Consider the following 27,662-nt stretch of genomic DNA (forward strand, 5'->3'; position numbering starts at 1 on the left):
CACAAGTTATAGCTATAAAATATAGTTACTATTATTATTTTGTCTTAACTACTATGACATACTATATAAACAGAAAGGAAGGTTTTATTTTTAATTTTTATTGTCCAGTGTTCTTACTTTTTGTTGTTGTTGTTGGTCATGGGGCTTGGACTCTGGGCCTGGGTGCTGTCCCTGAGCTCTTCAGCTCAAAGATACCACCCTACCCCTTGAGCCACAGTGCCACTGTTTCCTAGTGGTTAATTGGAGATGAGTCTCTCGGTCTTTAGTGCCCAGGCTGGCTTTGAACCCTGATCCTCAGATCTCAGCATCCTGAGTAGCTAGGATTACAGGCATGAGCTACCATGCCCAGATCAGTGTTTTTACTTCTTATGTATGGATTTGAGTTTATGGCCTCTATCATTTTCTTTCTCTCTAAACAATATTGTCCAAAATGAATGTCTATTGTTCACACATGTTCTGTTTTCATAGGTCCAAGAAAGTATTCATTCTTTATTTTTAAAAGATAATTTTTCAAGGTACAGGATTCTATTACTTTTTTGCTAGTTTTTTTAATTCTCAAAACTCTTTAAATATCATACTCCATGTCTTTTCTTGATAGTATTATTCTAACAAGTTTGGTGTGGTTCTTAACTTGATGTTCACTTCTACATAGCATCTTTTTAAGGCTTTTTTTGTTTTTCATAATTTACACATAAATGACATGCTTTTTTGCAACTCTCCTTTGGATTTTAATAAAAATTTCTCTGTATCCATATTAGTTGTATTTGATAGTCATGGATTCATTTCTAATGTCCTCTACCCCTATCTTTAGGAAAATTTTGTGTGAACAAAAACATCCTCTTTATGACTTAGTAAGACATAAATAAAATAATAAATGTACATAGAAAGTAATATGGATGACTAAAATCCTGAAATCACTAGGATTAGATGGGGATTGCCAGTGAGTTTGAGAACATTCTGGGCCAAAAAGCAAGTTTCACATCAACCTGACCTATTTGTAGACCTATTTCTGTGTTAGAAACCCAGAAATCATGCTCTCTCTCTCTCACTCTCTTCCTTATATATATATATATATATATATGCTCATATATATGTATATAGATGACTACATATTCATATGCATGTATACGTATACTACTGTTTATCTACCTACCTATGTATTTATTTGTCGTCCTTCCTCAGATTCTATTCTTTTTACCAACATAAATGCCTAAATCAGAATAAACTAGTTGATATTGTAGGTCGCATTTATTTAGAAAACATGGTATCTAATTAAGATTTTCAATTCTTACACAGAAGGGCATGTTATCCTTTGCAGTATTGGTTCTTTCCTGGATCCACCTCATGATGAAAAGGTATGAGCTTTACTTTTCTACTTGATAAATGTGTAAGTATGTGTTTGTTGGATGTTGCTCTAAACAAGAAACTAAAAACAGAAAGAAAGAAAAGCAAGCGTTACTAGTATCCTAATCACGTGTACAATAGCAACTTAAGCAATGTGACAAAAACACTTAGAGAATACTATCCTGTGAAGCACTGACACATCTCTCAAAACATTTTCAACTAAGAAAACTCTTGTCATGTTGATGATACACACTTGAAATCCCCACTGCTCTTGAAGGCAGGCAGAGACAGGAGGGTCACATTGGAAAGCTAACCAGGACCAGGCAAGAAAGATTTAGGGGTATAGCTCAAGCATACGGTCCTTGAGTTCAATCCCCAGCATCACAGATATAGGTAATAGTAATAAATATATAAAATCTAATCTTGCCAGTCTCTTCATAGGTGTTCTCCCAGCTCTGCTTTCCCCAATCCTGGTTATTTTCACTCTTGGTCTTCTAAAACCCCCTCTTATGGTGGCCCTTTAATAATGCACTAATAACCATCAACTAAATGAAATGCTAATTTTTCGATTCAACAGCAAATTGCTAAAGTCAGAAGATACTTCCTTTCCCCAGTTATGTGCAGATTAAGAGAAACTTTGTGATTTTTACCTCCATGAGCAAGAAAAGAGCTAGTTGAAATAGGAACACAATCACTTAGTGTAGTCCATATCTATCCACTCCTGACCACAGCTTTGTAATGAGCTGTGGCTTTGCATGAAGTTGTATTGCCTGATTTAATTCCAAGGGATGTGTCTTATTGTTGCTGTCTAGAAATTCAAGCAGCTGCTTTCCTGGCGTGCTCATTCTTTAGAAATAGTTAACGTGGCCTACGCGGAAGCCAAGCAAGTAGTGGTTACTGCCTCTGTGGATGGCTCTGTAAGGTAAACCTTAATGGCAAAGGGAAGGATGGGGAGGGAAGGGAATGTGTGAGATTGATCAAAATAACTTATAGTCATAAGACTATAAGACAACTCCTTTGTACAACCACTTAAACTTTTGTTTAAACATAACACTACAAACAACAACAACAACAAAGAAGGTAAAGGATACAACCTTGGGGAGGCACAGAATGACTCAAGGGCCTAAGGTCCAGGAAACCAAGCAGAGAGGCAGGCAATCTACTTGGGACAGCTCCATGTGGCACAAAACAAGAATAATTTACATGGGCTGGGCATTTGACTGAGTGGAAGAGTGGGCTTGCCTAGAATGCACGAAGAACCAGGTTCGATTCTTCAATACCTTGGTACCACACACACTGAAAAAGCTGGAAGTGGTGCTGTGGCTCAAGTAATAGAGCTCTAGCCTTGAGAAAGCCCAACTACAGTGCACAGGCCCTGAGTTCAAGCCCCAGGACTGGGAAAATAAAAACTTACTTACATCTGGGCCAAACACAGAATAAATGTAGAGTTGGGTAGTTAGTCCTTCACCCTGCCAACTCTTGTGTTTAAAGTTTATTTGTGGGAGTTGGGAATGTGGCTTAGTGGTTGAGTGATTGCCTAGCATGCATGAAGACCTGGTTTCAATTTCTCAGTATCACATAGTTAGAAAAGGCCAGAAATGGCACTGTGGCTCAAGCAGTAGAATGCTAGCCTTCCGCAAAAGGAGCTCAGGGACTGTGCCCAGGTCCTGAGTTCAAGCCCCCAATTTGGCAAAAAAAAAAAAAAAATGAAGTAAGCAAGACTCAAAGAAACATAGGCTCGGGGCCGGGAGTTTGGCCTAGTGGTTAAAGTGCTTGCCTAGAATGCATGAAGACCCGGGTTCGATTCCTAGGTACCACATACATAGAAAAAAGCCAGAAGTGGTGCTGAGGCTCAAGTGGTAGCGCTCTAGCCTTGAGATAGTCCAAGGACAGTGCTCAGGCCCTGAGCTCAAGCCCAGGACTGGCAAAAAAAAAAAAAAAAAGAAACATAAGCTCCATGGTTTCCCTCATTTGTAATAATTAGTACACATCTAGGATTCTCCTAGCAGAGGATCACAATAGCTCAAAAGCCATATGCATATGGCCAAAGAGGATGAGGCTAAGTGAAATGAACTCCAGGATATGGAAACAATAGGTTTATCTTTGTGATTGTTTTTTTAATGTATTATGTAAAGTTATGTCTTTTCTCTTTTTTTTTCTACATATGGTTTATGTCACGTTGTTACTGTATCTGGCTTTGTTAACTGGTATATTGCATATATGTTTATTTGTTTATTTGAAATAGGAAAGGAAAGGGGAAAAAGAAGATGATTGCGGGGGAGGGGAGTTGGAAGAAAAATATGGGAAGGGGTATCAGTGTTTAAGAAGTAATACATCCAGCTAGGCTCAGTGGCTCACGCCTGCAATCCTAGCTACTCAACAGGCTGAGATCTGAGGATCGTGGTTCAACGCCAGCCCCAGCACTACGAAGCTGTGAGACTCTTATCTCCAATTAATCACTAGAAAATGGGAAGTGGGGCTGTGGCTCAAGGGTAGGGTAGTACCCTTGAACTGAAGAGCTCAGAGACAACACCCAGGCCCAAGATAGGGTGGTAGCCTTGAGCTGGAGTTCTGGGACAGCACACAGGCCCAGAGTTCAAGCCCTATGACCCACAAAAAAAAAAGAAGTAATACACCCACTACCTGATGAATGTAACTGTAACTCCTCTATATATCACCATGACAATAAAATACAATTTTTAAAGTCTATTTCTCTTTGGTAAAGGCTGTGAGAAGACTATGACATCTCTTTCATGCTGGGAAACTAAAATAAAGGGATATGTGTTGCTCCTGTTAAGTCCTGTGGACATTGTCAAGTATAAGGAAAGGATACCTCTATTTCTGCTTCTTCTCAGTAGCTACCTATGTTTCTTTGTTGTTGTTTTGGTTTGGGCTCTTTTATTATTATTTTTTGATGGTGCTGAGGCTTGAACTCAGGGCTTTATACTTCTCAGTTTGATCTATATCCCAAGCCCTTTGTTTCATTTCTAGTCAGTCAGATAGGGCCTCATAATTTCGATAGGACTGGCCTCAGATCATGAGCCTCACACCTCACACCGTCTTCATAGCCGGGGCTACAGATATGTGTCATCATGCCCAGCGAGTTAAGATGGGGGTCTCACTAACTTTTTGCCCTGGCTGATCTCAAACTGTAATCCTCCTAAGCGCTCTTTCCTCAGTGGCTGGGATTATAGGCAAGAACTAGCATGTATGGCCAGTATCTATTTTGAAATGTAATGTTACTTACACTTTAAAGCATCTATTCTTAGTTCTTTAGGCTCATCCTTCTCCTTCTAGGTCATTGCTTCAGGACACCTGATTATTATTTTCATCATTTTCTCCTTTGAGGTTTAAATCAGGACATAAAAGGAAGATCTTCAAATGCCGTTTTATTTTTGCATAAGCTGTATTGTTCCTTCATTCTTGCTAATGGAATTCAATATTATTTTAAAGCACATAGATTATTCGGAGGGAAATTTTGGAGTGAATTTAGGTGAAATAAGCATATTGGTAAAGAGACATGCCATTTACCAACCTAGATAAAACTCAGTGATAGACAAATAGTAGATAAAATATTAGTGATAGGGGCCGGGAGTTTGGCCTAGTGGTTGAGTGCTTGCCTAGCATGCACGAAGACCCAGGTTCTATTCCTCGGTACCACATACATAGAAAAAAAGCCGGAAGTGGTGCTGAGGCTCAAGTGGTAGAGCTCTAGCCTTGAGAAAGTCCAAGGACAGTGCTCGAGCCCTGAGCCCAAGCCCAGGACTGGCAAAAAAAAAAAAAATATTAGTGATAGACAAAATAGTAGATAGGAATTGTTGATGGGGTTCACAAAGTCTGTTACTGAAACATGATAACTAAAAGCATCTCCAGATGTTTCTTACAAGTTCTATGGTAGCTGATTTTAGTTAATTAGTCTATTTGTGTGCGTGTGTGTGTGTATGTGTGTGTGTGTGTGTGTGTTTGTGTGTGTTGCATGTGCAAATGTTTGAATTCAGAGCCTGGGTGATGGCCCTGAGCATGTTTTTTTTCACAAGGCTAGCTCTCTATAATTTGAACCACTGCTCTACTTCTGGCTTTTTTAAAATCCTTAATTGTAGATAAGAATCTTACCTAACCAGGTGTAGTGACTCACGCCTGTAATCCTAGTTACTCAGAAGGCTGGGATCTGAGGATCGTGGTTGAAATCCAGTCTGAGCACTAAAAGATCCGTGAGACTCTTATTGACTCTTATTTCCAATTAATCACTCAAAAACTGCAAGTGGAGCTGTGGCTCAAGGGGTAAGGCAGTAGATTTGAGATGAAGATCTCAGGGACAGTGCCCAGGCCTCTATAGAGTTCAAGTCTCAGGACCGACAAAAAAAAATAAAAATAAAAAATCTCATGGGTAGTCCTGCCTGGTCTGGCTTTGAACCAAATTCTCAGATCTCAGCCTCCTGAATAGGATTATGGACATAAGCTATTGGCTCCTGACTTATTTTATAAGTAGCACAATGATCTTATCTCATACTAATACCGAACTAAACTAATAGATCAATGTGAATTTTGATTAGTGTTTTGGGGAGGGAAAAAAACTGTTTCTTTTTGTCTGGTTTGGATAAACAAGGATTTTAGTTTGGCATTCAAACTGATATTTCCCTAAAAGGCTGTAGGTTAGAGTTCTACCGTATAAATATTTGCATTATGCTCTGGGTCATTGCTCAGTGACAGAGTACTAGCATGCTTGAAAACTTGCATTAGCAAAAGAGTTTACATAAAATGAACTCTACTGTACTTAGAATGTAGAGTCCTGGATTCCAGTTAATGGCCCTTGATAGATTAGTGTAATCTATATACATAATATATGACCAGAATAACTTAGGCTGAATTCCTCAGTAATTTATCCTCCCTTCCTTGGCCTTCTTTCCCTAGGATCTGGCATGCCACCAATGGTCACTACTGTGGATATTTTGGACAGCGACGAGTCTTTGATTTAAGCCTGTCAATGGATTTCATTTTGCCTTGTGATGTAACTGAATATCCCATAGAAATCAAGGAAGAAAGCAGGTTCACAGAGAGAAAGCAGAAATATGAATATCCCCTGATATTTGACCGGGAAAGGTAAGACCATGGATATTTCTTTACAAGAATGCACAAAAGTTAAACACTTAGCAATGTTCTGACACTTCTTGCTGCACGTGAAAAACTCAAATGGGAAAATCTAAACCTATCAAATATATTTCAATCTCGTGAAAGGGAGAAATCTACAAACAAAAAGCTCTGATTCAGGGGCTGAGAGTTTGGCCTAGTGCTAGAGTGCTTACCTAACATACAAAAGACTAGGGCTTAATTCCTCAGTACCACATACATAGAAAAAGCCAGAAATGGCACTGTGGCTCAAGTGGTAGAGCATTAACCTTGAGAAAGCCCAAGGAGAGGGAGTTCAAGTCCCAGGACTAGAAAAAAGAAAAGGAAAGAGAAAAAATAGCTTTGATTCTCTATAGAAATACTCCCTTTTTATGTAAAACATTTTTCTTTATTATTTTTCAGTTTATCTTAGTAATGCCAGAAAAATAACAGCCATTATTTTCACTTTAAATGCAAACCAAATACTGCTGCACACAGAATACAAAAATTACCTAGGAACATTGTTGGTACAAAGGCCATATTAGATGCTCTATAGCAATACTCTGAAAAACAAAGCTTAAATTAGATTTAACAACAGATAATTAGAGACTGTGTATGTATGTATATATGTATATAGGCATATGATATGTGTATATACATTATATTCATACAAGAGATATATCATTGCGACATTCTATGCAAATAAGCAATGTATCCCAATCAACCTCCTGCTTCTGTCACTCTATTCACTATTAAAATAATTTTAATATGGTGCAATGTTCTATTTGCATAAATGCAAATAAACTACTTTGATCATATTCATCTTCTTCACTCTCTGCTTTGGCCCTCCTTCCTCGTACTGGTGTTCTATCCCATATCCTGTTTCTTTTTTTTTCTGTTGGTTAGCTGGGCCAAGGGGTTTCACTGTTGTATTTACAGTGCAGGCTTTAATCTTAGAGTCAGGGGCATATGATGAAGACAATGAAACATAAAGCCAGGAGGCCAATATACAAATTTAGTACTTGGGGGAAATTGAGCACAACAAAATTCACATCTGGAAAAACTAGTGTGAAAGAAGAAATGGTGAGTTTGCTTTGGGACAGACAGAGCTGTCTCCAACACTGGTGATTCTTCCAGGTGGAAGCTGATCTACCTGGGGTTTGAAGCTACCCACAGAGACTTTGGAGTCATTAGCATGATGGTGTTTTCAAGGAAATGTAGTCAGGGTCTGTGTTTTGAATAAACAAAGGTAGAAAACTTTGGATCAATAATCAACCTGGAATGAGCAGGCCGAAGGAGAGATACCATAAAGAACCCTGAGGAAAAACGACCAATAATTTCAGACAATAAACTCTAGCAAGCAGGAAAAAGAGAGACTTCGAGTACAATAGTGAGGTGAGGCCCTTAAGCTGATTGAAAAATTAACACTGAGATTAACATGAAAATGCCATTGATGATGAGAGAAAGGGTGACTTCAGTGGAGGGGTGGGAGAAATCCTAGGACAATGGCTGAGATACTAAGGGAAGGTATAATATGCAGATAGTACTGAATGAATTTCAATGTTTTGTTGCAGCACTGGGGTTTAAACTCATAGCCTTATACTCGGCAGGTAGATGCTCCACCATGAAAGCCACACTATCCATTCTTTTTGCCTTTGAACAGGTACCTGCGCTGACCTGGAACATGATCCTCCTATTTCCACTTCTGAGTAACTGATAGGTGTACACCGCCACACCCATCTACACATCTTTTTTATTGACTGAGATAGGGGGATCCTATCAACGTGTTACTGGAAGCATAATCTCCTCAGTCTCAGCATCCTGAGTTGCTAGAATTATGCCTGACTTAAATCTTAATTGTATGATTTTATGAAGTACAGTGTCATACTTTGATATATTTATAAAGTGAATTGCATGATTTTATGGAGTACAGTGTTATGCTTTGATATATAGTGAATAATGATCAAGTTAAAGTAGTTAATATTGTCCCATTCCTTTAAGCATCTTGTAAATTTTTATTAACATATAATAACTATACTTTTGAGGTACAGTGTGATTGTTTCAATACATATATAAAAATGGGATAATTGTTTTTGTCTGCCTATCATCACTTTGTGTTTGAAGCTCTCAAATTGATTGTTTTAAAAAATGTCAGTCAGAATATATACTACAGAATATTTAAAGCAGAGGATTGTGAAGGATGTTGGAGGAAAGAAAGAAGCTCACAGTATGGATTGCTTTTCCTTTCTTTTCTCTTTCTTTCCCTCTTCCTTTTTCTTTTCTTGACATTAGTGGGGTTTGAAGTCAGTGCCTTGTGCTTGCTCAGCTGATTCTCTGCCACTTAAGCCGGATTGCTTGCTCGTTATTTTAGAAATAGAGCTTCACCAACTTTTCTATATGGCCTGCCAGTCTCATTCTGTGCAATATTCCAGATCCCAGCCTCCTAAGTAGCTAAGATTATAGATGTGAGGCACCAGTACTTGGCCACATTGCATTCTGAAGAAGGCAAACAACTCTAGTGTTAAAGAAGCCCTTGTCTCAAGTGGATGAATCTAGAGCGAATCATGTTAAGTGAGACAAGTCAAGGCCAAAGGAACAAAAGGCGCATGGTATCCTTAATATGTGGCTATTAGATCCAAACAGTACAAGACCAAGACTCAGTATTTGCATACCCAATGTTATGGACATGGTATTGGAAATATAAACACAACTATATAGACATAAAAACCTATGACTCTATAGATAGGTTTTATTTCATAAATGAATATGATATACAAACCCTTAGCTTAATTTTGATTATGTTCTAAAAACTAAGTGCCAAAGATTATATGTAGAGACTCCCTTCTTGAACTCTTGTTTGTTAAACATGTCATTTGAAATATGATGTAAAAATCAACGTTATTAAATTCTTTAATAAAAAATAAAAATATTTAAAAGAGAAGCCCTTGTCTCATGGATTAGTTTAGTTTTTAGAGGATTGAGAATACTTGATGGTGAAGGGAATAGACGTATTCTCTAGTAGAGAATAGAGTGGGATTGAGCAGCTGCTTCCCACTTTTTGCAATTTCCGTTCTGGTCTGATTGTGATGGGGCCTTGTTATAGTGGAAGAGGTTGGTACTTTTCTGAGCTCTCAGTGTCAGTGGAGCTCAGTCTTAGATGGAACACATCTAAATGTCTAACACTTGGGAGATAAGACATGCCTGAAGATGATCCTAAAAATCAGAATTTGGAGACCCAACCTGGATGGTTCTCAAGTGGGAAGCATCACGGGAGTGTGTCAGAGATAAAAATCCCTCACGCCTGTAATCCTAGCTACTCAGGAGGTTGAGATCTGAGGATCGAGAATCAAAGCCAGCCTAGGCACTAAAGTCCATGAGAGTCTTATCTCCAATTAACCACCAGAAAACTGGAAGGAAATGCAAGGGGTAAGGGAATAGCCTTGAGTAGAAGAGCTCAGGGACAATACCCAGGCCCAGAGTTCAAGTCCCACAATCGACAAAAAAAAAAAAAAGATTAAAAAATTCCTCGTAGAAATCCTAAATCAGTCGCAACCAGGAGATTCAATGTTCTTATCTAAAACACAAGGTGGTAGAATGACTATAAATACAAACAGAAGCACAGAAGCCCTTCAAACCTGCACAGAATCCAGGTGAAAGTGACAACACTTTTGTCATAATCAAGAATTCTAAGTGACTTAAGCGGCCCCGTGAAATAGACCAAAGGGAGTAGTGGAGATGACAACGCAACAGCGACTGGTCCCAATGTGGGAAATATGATGGTACAGCCAGGATGAAATCGAGTACTCCAAGAAAAAATGATCAGCTCTGTGTTTTAGGTAATCATCTGGCTTCAAACATCCATGTATCTCAGTATTGTGACAGTGTGTTCTCATGAGTGAATGTCAGTTTCTCTTTACTCTGACTCCTATGAGGATTTGGATCTTGTTCTATATGTCTGTCATTCCAGTTCTAAAAGCCAGCCTGGCCTCTAAAGTCCATGAAACTTTTATCTCCAATAAGCATCAGAAAACTGGAAGTGGTGCTATGGCTCAAGTGGTAGAGTGGTAGACTTGAGCTGAAGGGCTCAGGGAGAACGCCCAGGCTCAGAGTTCAAGCCCCACACCAAAAAAAAGGGGGGGCTACTACTGGAAATTGCAGATACATAAGCATGAGAAGGAATGGCCTATCTAGGATAGCTAAGGTGATAGATATATGTTTACATCGTTATTACTAAATATTTTTATTTCCTGATAGCAAAAGAGTCCTTGTTCTATGGAATAACTTCATCTCAAAATATGTTCTCTATTGTCTTTTAAAAATGCTTTTAATGCTTCGGTATAACTTTTAGATACATACTTAACTTTTAACTATAGAGAAAACTTCTCAGGTCAGGTAAAAATCAAACATTGTATGTATAAAAAGGTTTTGCTGGGCCAGGAGTTTGGCCTAGTGGTAGAGTGCTTGCCTAGCATGCATGAAGACCTGGGTTCTATTCCTCGGCACCATATACATAGAAGAAAAAAGCTGGAGCTCAGGCTCTGAGCCCAAGCCCAGGACTGCCAAAAAAAAAAAAAAAGGTTTTGCTATTCTTATTTTTTTCCTCAGTAATGGGGGATGAATTTATTTGCAAGGAATATGCAGGAAGAGTAGAAATTGCAGTGAATTCCTTAAGTAAAGTCTGCAAAGCTAAATGGAATAAGAATTTGAGATATAGCACCTTTTGGACTTGGGAATTCTAGGACCAGACAAAGGCATAGTGAATGTTAGTTTTGTTGGCAGTGAATAAAAATATATTGGTATTTATTCACAGTATTCTATTTTTACATGCAGATGGAGAAACATGAGCTCAATGTCTCTGCTATTTAGACGTGCACCTCCCAAGGCCTTTGAAGTGGAACATGATTTTAAGTATTTCAAGTCTCTTTCTTCTCCCAAGGTAGCTAATCAGAACAAGCAACAAAACAAACAAAAAAACAACACATATCTTTCCTTTTACTTTTACTTTCCTAAATTCAAATATATCCAAAAATATTGCATGTTTTACATCTTCTGTACCAACTGCCCACCAATTTGGTGACATAAACAACACACGTGAATTTTGCAGGTGAAAATTTTGACATGGGCCTCCCTTGAAAACAATACAGAAAGGGGCTGAGACATGGCTCAAAAAGTTGAGCACCTGCCTAGCAAATTTAAAGCCCTGAGTTCAATCTCTAAATAAAGAAGAAGGAGGGAAGAAGGAGGGAAGGGAGGAGGGGAATGAAGAGGAGGAAGAGGAGGAAAAGTAGGAGGAGGAAGTAGAGGAGAGAAAAAAGAATGGTGGACCCCATAAATTTAAATATTATGTGAAATTATCTGACAAAGTTGAGAATAAGCAACCCCTGTAAATATATTCCCTGGGAAAGTCCTGAACATGTGCTTGTGCTTAAGAGATAGGGATAAGAAAGCTCAGGGAAGTGCTGATTTTATCTGATTAATAAATTCTAGCATATCCCTCAGTTGCACTGCCAGACAGCAGTAAAAGTGAATGAATCAAAGGGGCAGAATTGTTCACAAAGAAGTGTATCCATTACCTGACTTACACAACTATAACTCCTTAGTACATCATTTACGATCTAATCTAAATTTTTAAAAAGTGAATGATGGAGTTCGGAGTTTGGCCTATTGGTAGAGTACTTCCCTAGCATGCACGAAGACAAGGGTTCGATTCCTTGGTACCACATTCATAGAAAAAAAGCCAGGATTGGCTCTGTGGCTCAAGTGGTAGAGTTCTAGCCTTGAGAAAGTCCAAGGACAGTGCTCAGGCCCTGAGTTCAAGCCAAAACTGTCAAAAAAAAGTCAATGAACCAACTAACACCCACCATACCAATAAAAATGTGAAACATGGGCCGGGAGTTTGGCCTAGTGGTTAAAGTGCTTGCCTAGCATGCATGAAGACCTGGGTTTGATTCCTCGGTACCACATACATAGAAAAAAGCCAGAAGTGGTGCTGAGGCTCAAGTGGTAGAGCTCTAGCCTTGAGAAAGTCCAAGGACAGTGCTCAGGCCCTGAGCTCAAGCCCAGGACTGGCAAAAAAAAAAAAATTAAAATAAAATAAAATAAAAATGTGAAACATTCCATACTGAATGAGAAGAGCTTTGCATGAAGCACAATGTTCAGGTTTACCATAAAGGTGTGCAAGACTGAAGAATGGAAGTGTGGCCAGAGCTGCCCTTGAGGATGACTTTGGCATTGAGAGTGTCAATTTTGCAGGCCAGTGCTCTCTGAATATACATCACAGTCTTCTTTTACAATATCTTCTACATGTATAATACAATGTGTATACAATGTATAATGTTAATCCTTTACAAACAAATCAAAATTATTGCATACTCCCTTTTCTGTCCAAATGGAACCTTTCCTCAAAGGCAAGTTTGACAAGAAGGAAGCCACTTGTTGTGGAGTCTACTAGACTTTAGTATAATTTTAGATATTGTTTATGTGCACATCTCTGTTAAAAGCTATTGAGAATGGCAAATATAACTGTAACCCCTCTATACATTACCTAGAACAATAAAAATAAAAAAAATTTAAAAAAAGCTATTGAGAGGGGGCCAGAAGATATATACCAGTTATATTTTAAATTCTCAGTAATTGTTGCTTGGTTGTATTTTCCCACAAAGACCGCAGACTTTCCAGTGTAACTTCACAGCTCATGCTATTTTCACTTAGCATATTCTCCATCAAATCAGAATTGCTTCTGTTTTTATCTTTACTTCTCACATCCATGACTAAGTAAAGAGCTCATCATGTGCACAAATATCTGTATGTGCTGAATATCTTTTGTGAAAGAAACTTGAAATGGTACAACCTGGAAATGCACATTGCTATTCTCTCTTAATGATCATTTGATTTAGAGATAAGAAGTTGGGCCAGGAGTTTGGCCTAATGATAGTGCGCTTGCCCTAACATGCACGAAGACCAGGGTTCAAATTCTCAGTACCATATACATAGAAAAAGCCAGAAGTGGTGCTGTGTTTCAATTGGTAAAGCTTTAGCCTTGAGAAAGCCCAAGGACAGTGTCCAGGCTCTGAGGTCAACCCCAGGACTGGCAAAAATAAATAAATAAATAAATAAATAAATAAATAAATAAATAAATAAATAAAAGTTGTAGTTAAAAGTCAGAAATGAAAGACAACTTAAATTTGGGGATACTTTTAGTAAGTCTCATATATCTCTTTGAAACAATTGAATATCCGAAGCATCCTAAGTCTTGCTATCTTCTTACCTCAGCTGAATGATAAGGTTAAAAATAGCTTCACTGGGGGCTAAAAATGTGATTTAGTGGTAGAGTCCTTGCCTAGCATGCATGAAGCCCTGGATTCCATTCTTCAATACCACATTAACAGAAAAAATGGCACTGTGGTGGATCACTAGCCTTGGGCAAAAGAAACTCAGGGACAGTGCCCAGACCCTTAGTCCAAGCCCCAGAACCGGGAAGAAGAAGAAGAAAAAAGAAGAAGGAAGAGGAGGAGGAGGAGGAGGAGGAGGAGGAGGAGGAGGAGGAGGAGGAGGAGGAGGAAAAGAAAGAAAATAATTTTGCTGCTAAAGTTGAGTTGAAAGATGTTTGACCAAAGATAACTGATTTTGATAATGAATCCTGTTTTAGCTTTCTTTTTCATTCTCATTACTTTTCATTAACATGATATTAATCCATATACTTCTTTTCTCTTAATTTCCTCTTGACATACTGTTAATGGTAATGATATAATGGTACAAAACCATTAGTGTATATGATCTCATCATAGTCTTCAGGAAAAGAACTTACCTAAGATCATGCAGCTAGGAAGTGATGGAGTCAGGACCTGAATACTATTAGTGCTATTTTCTATTCATGAGATTTTTTTTTGTTTTGCAGATTCGCCGGTGTGCCTTGGAAGGTTTCATGACTGAAAACAGGGAGGCAGGGATTGTTTTTGGTTCTCTGCCTATTTACAGGGTAAGTCAGAGGCTTTTAAGAATACAAGCCTGCCTGGTGCGGTGGCTCGTGTCTGTAAATCCTAGCTACTCAGGAGGCTCAAGGTTCAAAGCTAGCCCAGGCACAAAGGGACCTGAGACTCTTATCTCCACTTTAACCTCCAGAACACTGGAAGTGGGGCCTGGCTCAAGGGTCGGGTGGTAGCCTTAAGCTGAAGAGCTCAGGGACAACGCCCAGACCCAGGGGTAGGGCAGTAGCCTTGAGCTGAAGAGCTCAAGGACAATGTCCAGGCCGAATTCAAGGCCCATGATGCACCAAAAAAAAAAAAAAAAAAAAAAAGAGTACAAACCTGGGGCTGGGAGTTTGGCCTAATGGTACAGTGATTGCCTAGCATGCATGAAGACCCAGGTTTGATTCCTTGGTACCACATATATACAAAAAAAAAAAAAAAAAAAGAGCCAGAAATAGTGCTGTGGCTCTACTTGAGAAAACCCAAGGACAGTGCTCAGGCCCTGAGTTTAAGCCCCAGGACTGGCCAAAAAAAAAAAAAAAAAAAAAAAAAAAGAGTATAAACCTAATAGAATAATACACAGATCTGGCTTCTCATTCCTGACCATCTTGTGTTTATAAGCAAAATTGGGAAAAATAGTATCACCAAGCTCATTGATGCCTCTATAAATAAGAGGTGATCAATGTCCAGTATTGTATGCCAGTGGCTGGGATCTCATGTACTGGCCATCTCATACAGTATACATGATAGCTATTACCCAGCTGCTTCTTCATTATCTGCAAAATAAGATCCAAATGTCTTCACATAGCATTCAAAGCTCTTATGATCTAGCCTCTGACACAACTATGACATCATTTCCTACCACTTTCTCCTCTTACTCTCCCTACATTCCAGTCACAGCACACAATTTCCCATACCTTTAGCAACAAGGGTCTGCCCATGACTTCTGTTATTGTGTATGGGCCACCCTTCTGCTCGGGATTCATCTCATGCTTATTTCATTGGAAACCCCTATCTACGAATCTTCCCACAAACAGACCTGTATTAAAAATCTAATTAATGTGGGACAGATAGAGGGGAGAGATAAAAGGGGTGACATTGACCAAGATGCATTATACTGATAAACTGACATGTTCAGCTGGCACCCATTATATAAAGGCTTAAAGATTATTTTTAAAAATGGACAAAATACTTCAATTTCAAAGCTCAATGATTAAAAACCATAATTAATGAACCTAAGGGAAACAATTAAGCAAACCCTAAATATTCCAACTAAATTCAACAGATACCTTAAATGTTATATCAATGTGGAACTTAAATTTTGCAAGGACATATTCATTGTACTATGTCACACCCAACAGTCGATGCTAACATTGAAGTATAAAGATTTAGCAGATTTAATTCCAGTACTTTCTGTATGTATAACTTGCTTTGTTTATGGCTTTCAGGTGCCAAGCCCCACTAGTCTAAGGTTTCTTCCACTCATTGGTTCAGAATCACAAAAGGAAACAGGAAATGGAAAGAAGAAGGGAGGGCATGCTCAAACTGAAAAGGTGGGTTGTACTGAGTCTACAATGGAGCCTTACCATATAACCTACCACTTTGCTCTTGACTTTTACATTATTTCTCTGCTCCTCTGAGCCTAGAATTATATTATCACAGTTCATAATTTTAAGACGGTTCCAGATGTTTGTGTGTTATCTTGGCAAGATGAAAAGCATAAACTTACTGAATAGAGAAAGAGAAAAATCAGATAGAACCTGGAGCTCTGAGAAAATGATGTGTTCCTATTGCTTCATAGCAGAAGTTAGCTCTGGAACACTGTCATATAATGCCAGCGACTAATTCATCTTCCCTTATTTCACAGGTAACACGAAAGAGAAGTCTGAAAAAAAATCTAGTCCCACAAATAAATCTGGCTTCTTCATTCTTCCCAAACATGCACAAGTAAAGAGGAAGTTAAGACTGACTCTGCACATAATATGGCATGAGAGTCTACCAGGATCCTCAGGACCATTCCATTGCAAAGAAAGTTGGTTGAGGAGCTCTGGTGATCTCAACTCCTCCCACAAGCAAACAGCAACTGCAGCCAGTCGGCAAACTTTTTCAGCTCGTGGCAATCCACTTAACCCATAGACGGTGTCTTTTGTTTCTTGTCAACCAAAGGACACAAGGAAGTAAATGAAATCAATAGCATAAGTTGATCAAAAATAATTATGGTTTTGAATGATTAGCTTTCCACCTTCTCTCATTGTTCATCCTAATCCATAATCAGAATCATTAGAATGTGTGCACTGAACAGTAAATCATTTGTATGCGCTGTACAGAGGAATTACTATTAAAAGGAAAACATGCCAATCAGCCCCCAAACTTTCTGTCTACTTCAGTCAGGGACATATCATCTGAGAGAAAATGTTTAGTGTTCCTTGACATCAGAAATGATTTATATTTGAGAAGTGATTGCATGTAAATAGAACTTGAGTGCTATTTGGGCCTTACTACGGTTCATCTTTTATTAATGCTTCTAGTAGCCGGTTTTGGTATTTTTTTAAGCAAATAAGCAAGGGTATGCATCTAAAAAATGTAAATACCTAAATCTGATCAATAATGGATTAGATTTTTGTTAATGTGTCAAAAGCACATAAGGTATATCAAACTGAAGACTGAGGATTAGCTGACTCAAATCTCTTCAGGAAATGACTGGTGTTAACATCTATCAACCATTCTCAAGGTGCCAAGACACTTGACAAGCAAAGCATTATGTACTATTTGGGGGGTTTTGTTTGTTTGGTTTTTTTTGTTTCTTTGGGGCTTTTTTGTTTTTGTTTTTGAAGCAGTGGTATTTGAATGCAGGGCGTACTCCTCTGCTAGGTAGGTTCTCTACCACTTTAACTATGCCTCCAGTACTCTTCTTTGATTATTTTGCCAGTCCTGGGGCTTGAACTCAATGCTTGGGCACTGTCCTTTGGCTTTCTCAAGGCTAGTGCTCTTTCACTTGAACCACAGTGCCAGTTCTGGCTTTTTCTGTGTATGTGGTACCAATGAATCAAACCCAGAGCTTCTTGCATGCTAGGCAAGCACTCTACCTCTAGGCCTCACTCCCAGCCCTAGATTTTTTTCTTTATATATTTCAAAACGAAAGAAAATAATGTCCCAAGTGAAAACAATATTTTTTATTTTAAAGTATTAATACTCAATGAAACAAAAGATTCTAGAAAAAAGAGTATAATTACAGAATATATGGGGGAAAAACATGGCTTCCACTCAGAAGGAAAAGTTCTTTTCTTTAAAAAAAAAATATTCTAAAGACCTGTAATCCTAAGATCTGAGAATCACAGTTTGAAGCCAGCGTGGACAGGAAAGTCCATGAGACTCTTATTTGCATTTAACCACCAAAAGGCTGGAAATTAAACTCTGTCATTTGAACTATAGAGCGCTAAACTTGAGCTAAACAGCTCAGAGACAGCTCTTAGTCCCTGAATTCAAGACCCTGGCCATGAGATCAACACACACACACACACACACACACACACACACACACACACAAACGTACAATCTAGAAAGAATATTATATATGGGGCCAGGAGTTTGGCCTATTGGTAGCGTGCTTGCCTAGTATGCATGAATACCTGGGTTCAATTCCTTGGTGCCACATACATGGAAAAAGCCAGAAGTGGTGCTATGGCTCTAGTGATAGAACTCTAGCCTTGAGAAAGAACAGTGCTCAGGAGCTGAGCTCAAGCCCAGGACTGGCTAAAAAAAGGAAAGGAAGCAAGCAAGCAAGCAAGCAAGCAAGAAAGAAAGAAAGAAAGAAAGAAAGAAAACTATATTTATAATATATTATGTATTATATATTATATATGTATGAATATTTTCTTTTTTCTGTATATGCGTATATTTTTTCTTTCTATATATACATATATTTTCTGTATATACATAAATATAATATATAATATACATAATATATTATATAATGTATTATAGTATTATTATGTATTATATAATGTATTAAATATTATAAATATATGTATAATATATATTTTTCCTTTTCCTTTCTTTTATATATATGAATGCACTAAAAAAATACAGGGAATTTAGGAAAAATTATGTTCATCCTTTTGAATTCTATGATAGAAAATGCCATTTGAGCTTAATTATACGGGCTTCTGAGAAATAATACTGTGCAGTACTCTGCCAAGAACTCAATTCCCTCAACATGGCTTTCAAGGCCCTAAATTAACAACTTCTACCCATTTGCTAAAGGAATGCACTCCCAAGCCTCTTTTCCTAAAAATCTACAACTTCTTGACCCTTTTAGGATTTAACTAACAATTTCACATTTTTGTGTATTATAAGTGGCTTATATTGGTATACTGTCAAGAATGATACTGCTAGCCAAGCGAGGTGGCTCACACCTGTAATCTTACCTATTCAGGAGGCTGAGATCTGACGATGGCGATTCAAAGCCAGCCAGGCACTAAAAGCCTGAGACCCTTTTTTCCATATATTTTTATAGTAATTAATAGAAGGGTTACATTATATTCACCAGATAGACGGTGCATTACTTCACATACATTGATACCCTTTCTCATGTCTTGGTCCCCATTTCCCTCTCCCCACCCCCACCTCTCATCTTGTTTTCCCCCATTCTCTATTCTATTTCAAATAACCAATCAAGCATATATACAATATATCAGATAATAAGGTGAAATACTGTAACAATATGAGATAACCAAGGGACAGCAAAAGAGATGAGAGATAACATAGTACATTAAGGACAACAATCACTCATTGTATGGCTTTTGTTTCTATATCCTGGAGGTCCTTTCATTTAGGATCATACTATATGGTCTTATGTATCTAGGTTTTGTGCTATTGTAAATCTCTGCTAGGAGAGCCTATGGTTTCTACTGATTATATCAAATGAGGGAAACCAATGAGGCTATGATCCTTTGAGTCTGGCTTACTTTGTTTAAAATGATTTTTGTAAGTCTTTTCATTTCCTTAGAAATGGGGTGATGTCATTCTTTCTGACAGCAGCATAGAATTCCATTGTGTATAAATACATTTTGTTGATCCAATCATCAACTAAGGGGCATCTGGGTTGGTTCCATATCTTTGCTATGGTAAATAGTGCTGCAATGAACATACTCGTTAAAGCCTGAGACTCTTTTTTTTTCTTTTTTTTTATTGTAATTAGTAAAAGGGTTACATGATATTTGCCAGATAGGAGGTGCATTAATTCACATACATTGATACCCTTTCACATGTCTTGGTACCCGTTTCCCCCCACCCGTCTTGGTTTTCCCCCCTTCCCTATCAAATTTCAAATATCCAAATACAAATAAATTCAATATATCAGATAACAAAGTGAGATACTATACCAATATGAGATAACCAAGGGACAGCAAAGGAGATGAGAGACAACATAGCACATTAAGGACAACAATCATTCATTATATAAGCCTGAGACTCTTATCTCCAATTAATCACTAGAAAATGGGAAGTGGTATTGCAGCTCAAGCGGGAGGCTGAGATCTGAGGAAGGCAGTTCAAAGCCAACAGGGCACTAAAGAACCTGAGACCCTTATCTCCAAAACAGGAAGTGGCATTGTGGCTCAAGGGGTAGGAAGATAGCCTTGAGCTGAAGAGCTCAGGGACAGCACCCAGGCCCTGAGTTCAAGCCACAAGACTGGCAAAAAAAAAATGAAGAATGATACTACAGGGCTGGGAATGGAACTTAATGCAAGAGCACTTGCCTAAAATAAGCAAAAGCCTGATTCTATGCCATACCTCAAAAAAGTTCTACATAATCATGTAACTAATATATGTTCATTTGAATATACTTAATATGTTGAAAATTTTTCTTTCATTTCAGCCATGAAATGGTAGATTAACCACTCTGGGAAGATATGATTTTCATATTGATATTGATTGGTATTTTTTTTTGCCAGTTCTGAGGCTTGAACTCAGTGCCTGGGCACTGAAAATATAGCATTCCCAGTGGAGAGAATGCCCTTGGAAAGTATAGGATTGGGACAGACAAAAATTCAGAGTTTTAACCACAGCAGACACTAAAGTAGGTACTAAGATTATATAAGTATCTACAGAGAAATGATGAATAATATAAAATGGAAATATGTGAATAACCTAAATGAATAATAATGAGATGGATCAATGACAATATCACAGACTGAAAATATAGACCATAAAATAGATAAAACTATATGGAAATGGGTATAAGAATGCATATTTAAATTTCTGACTTTCTTGAATTGTCTGAAAGAAGAGCCAGCAAAAATAGCCACTCAACTCTTATGAATCTGGGATATACGTTATAATCACTATGGTAACTACCAAAAGAATAGTAACAACATATGGACAAAAGCAGTAGAAAAGGATACCAATTAAACTGCTTGATCTAAAAGAGAGAAGGAAACTGAACATTAAAGTATATGACGAGTAGAAAATAGCATATTAAGTTTAATCTCAGATATATCAATTGTCAAGATTTTCAATAGATTAGATACTCAAAGGACAATAGTTATTTGAATGACAAAAATAAAACCTACTTTTACAAGAACACATCTAATATATAAAGGACACAATATACTTTAAGAAAATAAAAGAAGTAAGAAACTTTATGAGTTTTATTTACAATCACTTAAAACTGGACAAACCCTATATAGAGATTCCCTTCTTGAACACTTGTCTGTTAAACATGTCATTTGAAATATGATGTAAAAATCAGTGTTAATAAATTCTTTAATAAAAAAAACATGAGAATGTATGTGAAGTAATGCTTCTATCTGGTGAATATAACTGTAACCCTTCTATTACATTAAAAAGGAAAAAACTGGGCAAAGCCTAGTTTTCAAGCCTTGAGAAAGTCCAAGGACAGTGCTCAAGTCCTGAGTTCAAGTTCTAGGATTGGCAAAAAAGAAAAGAAAAGCCTAGTTTTTAGCAGTAGAAGGATGACTCACTGTGTTGATGGAATACCAGCAGAGATGAAAAGGAATTATTAATATATACTAAGTAATATTAAGACTACTGAACATGGGTCAATCTTAAGATAGGGCTGGAAATGTGGCTTAGTAGTAGAGTGTTTCCCTAGTAAGCATGAAGCCCTGGGTTCAATTCTTCAGTACCACATACACAGAAAAAAGAAGTGGCACTGTGGCTCAAGTGGTAGAGATCTAACCTTGAGCAAAAGAAGCTCTGGGACAGTGCCTGGGCTTTGATTTCAAGCCCCAGGACTGGCTAAAAAGAATAATAATAATGTAAGTCATAGAAGCCTTCAGACAAGGCCACATATTGTGCAAGTCTGTTGTAATGGCATTCTACAACAAAAACATATTTGGTTAGAAATTAAAACAATGGCATCTCCATTTTGATATTATCCACCAAGAGTTCTTGGCATACAAGAACTTTCTGAACCAAGAAAATTCCAATGAATTATTTGGGTAGTGACAGAAAGGCACCAGAGATGTGTTGGTGCTTCCCTTTACTCAAAGGAAAAGCTGGCTTTGTGTGGTGATAACTAAGATGCACTGTGAAAGCAGCCACAGGACATCCACAGAGACTTCATCAAATCTGGATTACTACTCTGATGTCTGAGCATACAGGTGAGTGGTCAGCTCAGGATTTAGCTTTAGATCAAGTTAGTGCAGAATTGGAAGTTCAATGAAAAGTACAATAGCCCAAGATGAAAGTGATAAGGTAAAAGAAGTAAAAAGGAAATTGCAACAAACCAAATAATACCAAATATTAGCAAGGATGTAGAACAATAGGAATTCTTATAAAAATCTGGTGGACTTATAAATTTGTTCAGTCAATAATTTGGAAATAATTTGGGATTATTTAGTAATATGAAACAAGCACACATCCCATGGCTCCGCATTCCAGTTCTTATCAGTCTATCTAATCTGTTTATAACAGTAATAGCTATGCTGTCTAACAAAAAATTTGTGAAAAGTCTTGTAAAAGACTGTCCATGGCCACATTATACAGTGCAGCCCAGCATTGAAAGCAATTCAAATGTCTATCATTGGTAGAATAAATAAAGCTCTCATTATAACCATAGAACAGAATACAATGAAAATAAAGCTATACCCAAAATATAAACAGACCACAAAATATGAGTAAAAGCTAGACATCATGAATTGGCACTAGCTAAAAGATTCCACTTATGCAAAATGCATTATAACATAGAAATATGTATGACTAGCAAATGTACACTAAATATAATAGACTTCATAAAATAAACATGGGGTTGGAGGGTGTGGCTTAGTTGGTAGAGTGCTAGCCAATAAGCTTGTCAGATACTGGGTTTGAGTCCCTGTCTCAGACCTGTAAAAATAGGTCATAAAAGAATAAATGCAAGTGGTTACTGAAAGAGCTGAGTTAGTTAATTTTTTGTTAAAGAGTAGTTATTTCAGGGTATAGATTTGTACTAGGAAAATTTAGCTTTGTTGTAACCATGTTTTCCAGAATTTTCTTCTATAGAAATTTTGGACCATATAGACAAACCTAAACTTAATACAGTGCAGTAGATAGAAATGTGACAGAAGATTATATACAAATATAAACATGTATGCATACACATACACACATATATATTATATATATGTTATAACAGCTGGGTACTGGGACAATTTTTATTCTTTTATGTCATGATAGTGCAGTACCATTCATTTGGGGGTGAAAATCAAGTTTTACATCATGTGTTATTCAGTTTTCTTTAGGCAAGCTAACATTATAAAAGCTTAACAAAACTGGTCAGGCACAGTGGCTCACGCCTGTAATCCTAGCTACTCAGGAAGCTGAGATTTGAGGATCATAGTTCAAAGCCAGCCCAGGCACAAAAGGACCTGAGACTCTTATCTTCAATTAACCTCTAGAAAACAAAAGTGGGATAGGGCAGTTAGCCTTGAGCTGAAGTGCTCAGGGACAGTGACCAGGCCAAGTTCAAGCCCCATGACCCCCCCCTCCAAAAAAATGAAAAAAAAAACCTGAAAAATTGCATACCATTGTCTCAAAAAATAGACCAAAACTGCTATTAAAATTAAAATGGCAGGCTGAGGGCTTGGCCTTGTGGTAGATTGCTTGCTTGGCATGCATGAAGCCCTGGGTTTGATTTCTAGCACATGCACTGTGGCTCAAGTGGTAGAGCACTAGCCTTAAGAAAGCCAAAGACAGTGTCCAGGCCATGAGAAATCAAACCTGGGTCTTCATGCTTGTAGGCAAGTGCTCTACCACTAGGCCTCACTCCCAGCTCCGTTTTTCTTTTTTTTTTATCTACAGCATTTTAATTTAGGAGTAAATCACTTAATCTCCCCAGGAGACCTCTCCTCACCCGCAGTGAGCATTGGGATATACAAAGCAAGGGAGATGAAAAGAGAAGGTCAAATTCTGAGACCAAAGGAACTGTGTGTTGTTGTGCTCTATTAAAACAAGTCATGATTGCAAAATAAGGGATGGAACCCTTTAAGCCTGGGACAAAATAAGAAGGAAGTGTGAACCTGAACCCTTCCAGATAAGGAGCTTTGGGGAGTCCCATTGAAGCTGACCTCAACAATCTGCCATTTCTAAGGTGTCATTTATTTACATTCCACAAATTTGGCTCATTTCTTAATGACCTCAGTATAAACTTTGTGAAGACAGATATGTTAGGAGTCTTAAAGTCTGATTAGATTATTTCATAAAAGTAATGGAGAGGCTGTGAGTTTGGCCTAGTGGTAGAGTGCTTGCCTAGCATGCACAAAACCCGGTTCAATTCCTCAGTACCACATACACAGAAAAAAGCCAGAAGTGGTGCTGTGGTTCATGGGGTAGAGCACTAGCCTGAGAAAGCCAAAGATAGTGCTCAGGCTGAGTTCAAGCCCCAGGACTGGCAAAAAACAAAATACTAGTGGAGAAGTCAAAAGTTAGCCCTAATGAACTTCAGTCTCCTCAAATCCCAGCTGCTCTTTTAATTCAGCACACCTTCCATGCCACCCCAAGCTTTCTTTATGCAGCTAAGATTTTTCTTTTCCATATATCATCACATTTTTGGATGACATAATTAGATTTATTCTAGTCTGACAGATTTTTACCACCACTAAGCTGAGAACAGTTCATAATTACCAATGTGATAATAAGCACAAGGACAATTTTACATGAGACAGACAAAAATCTAAATTACATGGGCCAAGATTCATTCATATCACATTTCCACACACATGGAATCTGGGTGCCAGTGGCTGTCACTTGGCAGTTCAAGGTCAGCTAGGACTGGAAAGAGAAATGTCTCTAAGAAACCGTTTCCAGGGCCAGGCCCCATGCCTCATGCCTGTAATCCTAGCTCCTTGAGAAGCTGAGATCTGATGCCTCATGCCTGTAATCCTAGCTACTTGGGAAGCTGAGATCTGAGAATCATGGTTCAAGGCCAGCCAGGGCACTAAAGAACGTGAGACTTTCATCTCCAATTAACCACTAGAAAATAGGAAGTGGGGCTGTATGGCTCAAGGAGTAGGGCAGTAGCCTTGAGCTGAAGAGCTCAAGGACAATGCCCAGGCCCAAGGGTAGGGCAGTAGTCTTGAGCTAAAGAGCTCAGGGATAATGTGCCCAGGCCCAGAGTTCAAGCCTCATGAACAACAAAAAAAAGAAGAAAAGAAAAGAAACCATCTCCAGGGAAGAAGACTGGATGCAGTGTAAAACAGGGCTGGTACCCAGGCGTAGTGGTTCATGCCTGTAATCCTAGCTGAGATCCGAAGATCGTGGTTCAAAGCCAGCCTGGGCACTCAAAAGCCCCAGAGATTCTTATCTCCAACTAACCACCAGAAAACTGGAAATGGCTCTGTGGTTCCAGGGGTAGAGCCATAGCCTTGAGCTGAAGATCTCAGGACAATGTCCAGGACCAGAGTTGAAACCTCATCACACACACACACACACACACACACACACACACACACACACACACACAGGGATGTAGATGAGGTACAAGTAATAAAGTAGCACTGAAATTCTATATTTTGATAAGCATATTTGGTGAACAGTTCCCCACTTCCCCCACTTCTTTCTGATCTCTGCTCAAAGTCACTTCATAAGAGAGGCCTTTTTTGACCACTTCTCCTGAAATAACACCTTCTCCTCCTGCTTCCCACTTCCAACTTAGCCTTCTATCTTTCTTCCTATTGTCAACAGTACTGAGAACCAGTTAGTGTCACTCACTTGATTATTCTTTTAATATTTTTTAATGTTCTTTTCATTCTTTTCCTCTTCCCAAGAGGGTAATCTTCCTTGGGGCATGTCACATACTGTGTTCTCATGATCTTGCACAGTGCCTGGCATAGAGTAGGTATCTGTAAGAATTTGCCAAATGAAAGCTTCATAAACATGAAATAAGTAGGGGGTTTGGAGTTAGTTAGAAAATAATTTAAAAAAAAAAAACAGGCTGGGAGTTTGGCCTAGTGGTAGAGTGCTTGCCTAGCATGCACGAAGACTGGGTTCAATTCCTCAGTACCACATACATAGAAAAAAGCCAGAAGTGGTGCTGAGGCTCAAGTGGTAGAGCTCTAGCCTTGAGAAAGTACAAGGACAGTGCACAAGCCCTGAGCTCAAGCCCAGGACTGGCAAAAGAAAAACAAAAGCAACAACAACAACAACAAAAAAAAACCAGCCTGTGCCAAACTAAGCTGGGTTTCCTAATCTTCCAGGTGCTTGGTTTTCATATATGGAAAATGGGAATGTTTCCTGTCCATTTATCTACAAGGGTCTTAAAAGCTATGAAGGATGCACAGATATCATGTGCCATTTTTATTGTGCATAGCATGATGTGACTGCTCAATAAGATTCGACCTTACATATGGCTTTTTAAATCTAGGAAAATCTAGTAGAAATGGATGATTTCTTAAATAAGTATAGGCTACCCATATTGAACCATGAAAAGGTAAACAAATTGAACAAACCAATTTCATACAATGAAATAGCAGAACCAAATGCCAACCAAAAAGAGCCCAGATCCAGACGGTTTCACTGAGGAATTCTACAAGACTTTTTAAAATGAAGTATGGGGGGGTGTCGGGGGGGAGGGAAAAGAAAAAAAAAATAAAATGAAGTAATACCTATATTCTTGAAACTCTTTCAAGAAATAGAAGCAGAAAGAGCAATACCAAACTCATTTTGTGAAGCTAATATTACACTCATCCCCAAACCAGGGAAAGACCCAACAAAGAAAGAGAACTACAGACCTACCTCTCTAATGAAAACAGATGCAAAACTCCTCAATAAAATATTAGCCAACAGAATCTAGAAACAAATTTTAAAAATTATACACTACAATCAAGTAGGCTTCATCGCACAGATGCAAGGCTGGTTTAACATTCGCAAATCAATAAATGTAATACATCACATCAATAGAGCTAAGGATAAGAATCATATGATAATTTCTCTGAATGCGGAGAAGGCATTTGACAAAATATAACATCCATTCATGTTGAAAGCACTAGGAAAAATAGGAATAAGAGGTACATTCCTTAAAATAATTAAAGCCATATATGAAAAGCCTACAGCCAGTATTATACTAAATGGAGAAAGACTGGGACCATTTACCTTAAAATCAGGAACTAGTCAGGGATGCCCACTCTCTCCACTTCTCTTCAATATAGTGTTGGAACCCTTAGCCAGAGTAATAAGGCAAGAAAAGGACATCAAAGGGATCCACATAGGGAAAGAAGAAATTAAACTATCCCTATTCACAGAGGACATGATCCTCTACCTGAGTGACCCAATAAGCTCCACTCCCAAACTCCTAGAATTAATAAACTACTTTAGCAAAGTGGGAGGATACAAAATTAACCTCCAAAAGTCAGTAGCCTTTCTGTATGCCAACAATACGCAAACAGAAGGCCAAATCAAGAAAATGATTCCATTCGCAATATCCCCCCAAATAATAAAATGCTTAGGAATTAACCAAAGATAAAGGAATTATTTAATGAAAACTATAAAAGCCTAACAAAAGAAATTAAAGAGGACACCAGGAAATGGAAAGATATCTCATGCTCATGGGATATAGTGAAAATGGCTATACTGCCAAAATTGATATACGAATTCAATGCAATCCCCATCAAAATCCCAAAGACATTCTTTATTGAAATAGAAGATATAATCCAAAGGTTCATATGAAACAAGAAAAGACCTAGAATAGCCAAAACAATTCTAGGCAAAAAGAGCAATGCTGGTGTTATTTCAATACCAGACTTCAAA

General features: G+C 38.1%; 1 protein-coding gene across 1 annotated transcript in view; it reads left to right on the forward strand.

The window, feature by feature from the left end:
- Window positions 1-16,775, forward strand: part of Wdr64 (WD repeat domain 64) — a 107,006-nt gene extending 90,231 nt beyond the window's left edge. Inside the window, exons 22-28 of the mRNA XM_090340197.1 lie at window positions 1,297-1,355; window positions 2,157-2,266; window positions 6,256-6,444; window positions 11,281-11,386; window positions 14,348-14,428; window positions 15,866-15,970; window positions 16,285-16,775. Coding sequence (XP_090196323.1) covers window positions 1,297-1,355; window positions 2,157-2,266; window positions 6,256-6,444; window positions 11,281-11,386; window positions 14,348-14,428; window positions 15,866-15,970; window positions 16,285-16,368 — 734 coding nt within the window. The 3' untranslated portion in view covers window positions 16,369-16,775. The remainder of the gene's footprint in view (window positions 1-1,296; window positions 1,356-2,156; window positions 2,267-6,255; window positions 6,445-11,280; window positions 11,387-14,347; window positions 14,429-15,865; window positions 15,971-16,284) is intronic.
- Window positions 16,776-27,662: the final 10,887 nt, after the last annotated feature.

The sequence above is a fragment of the Megascapheus bottae genome, chromosome 10 (assembly GCF_031878675.1).
Source record: "Megascapheus bottae isolate mThoBot1 chromosome 10, mThoBot2.hap1, whole genome shotgun sequence".
In the NCBI taxonomy this organism is placed as follows: domain Eukaryota; kingdom Metazoa; phylum Chordata; class Mammalia; order Rodentia; family Geomyidae; genus Megascapheus; species Megascapheus bottae.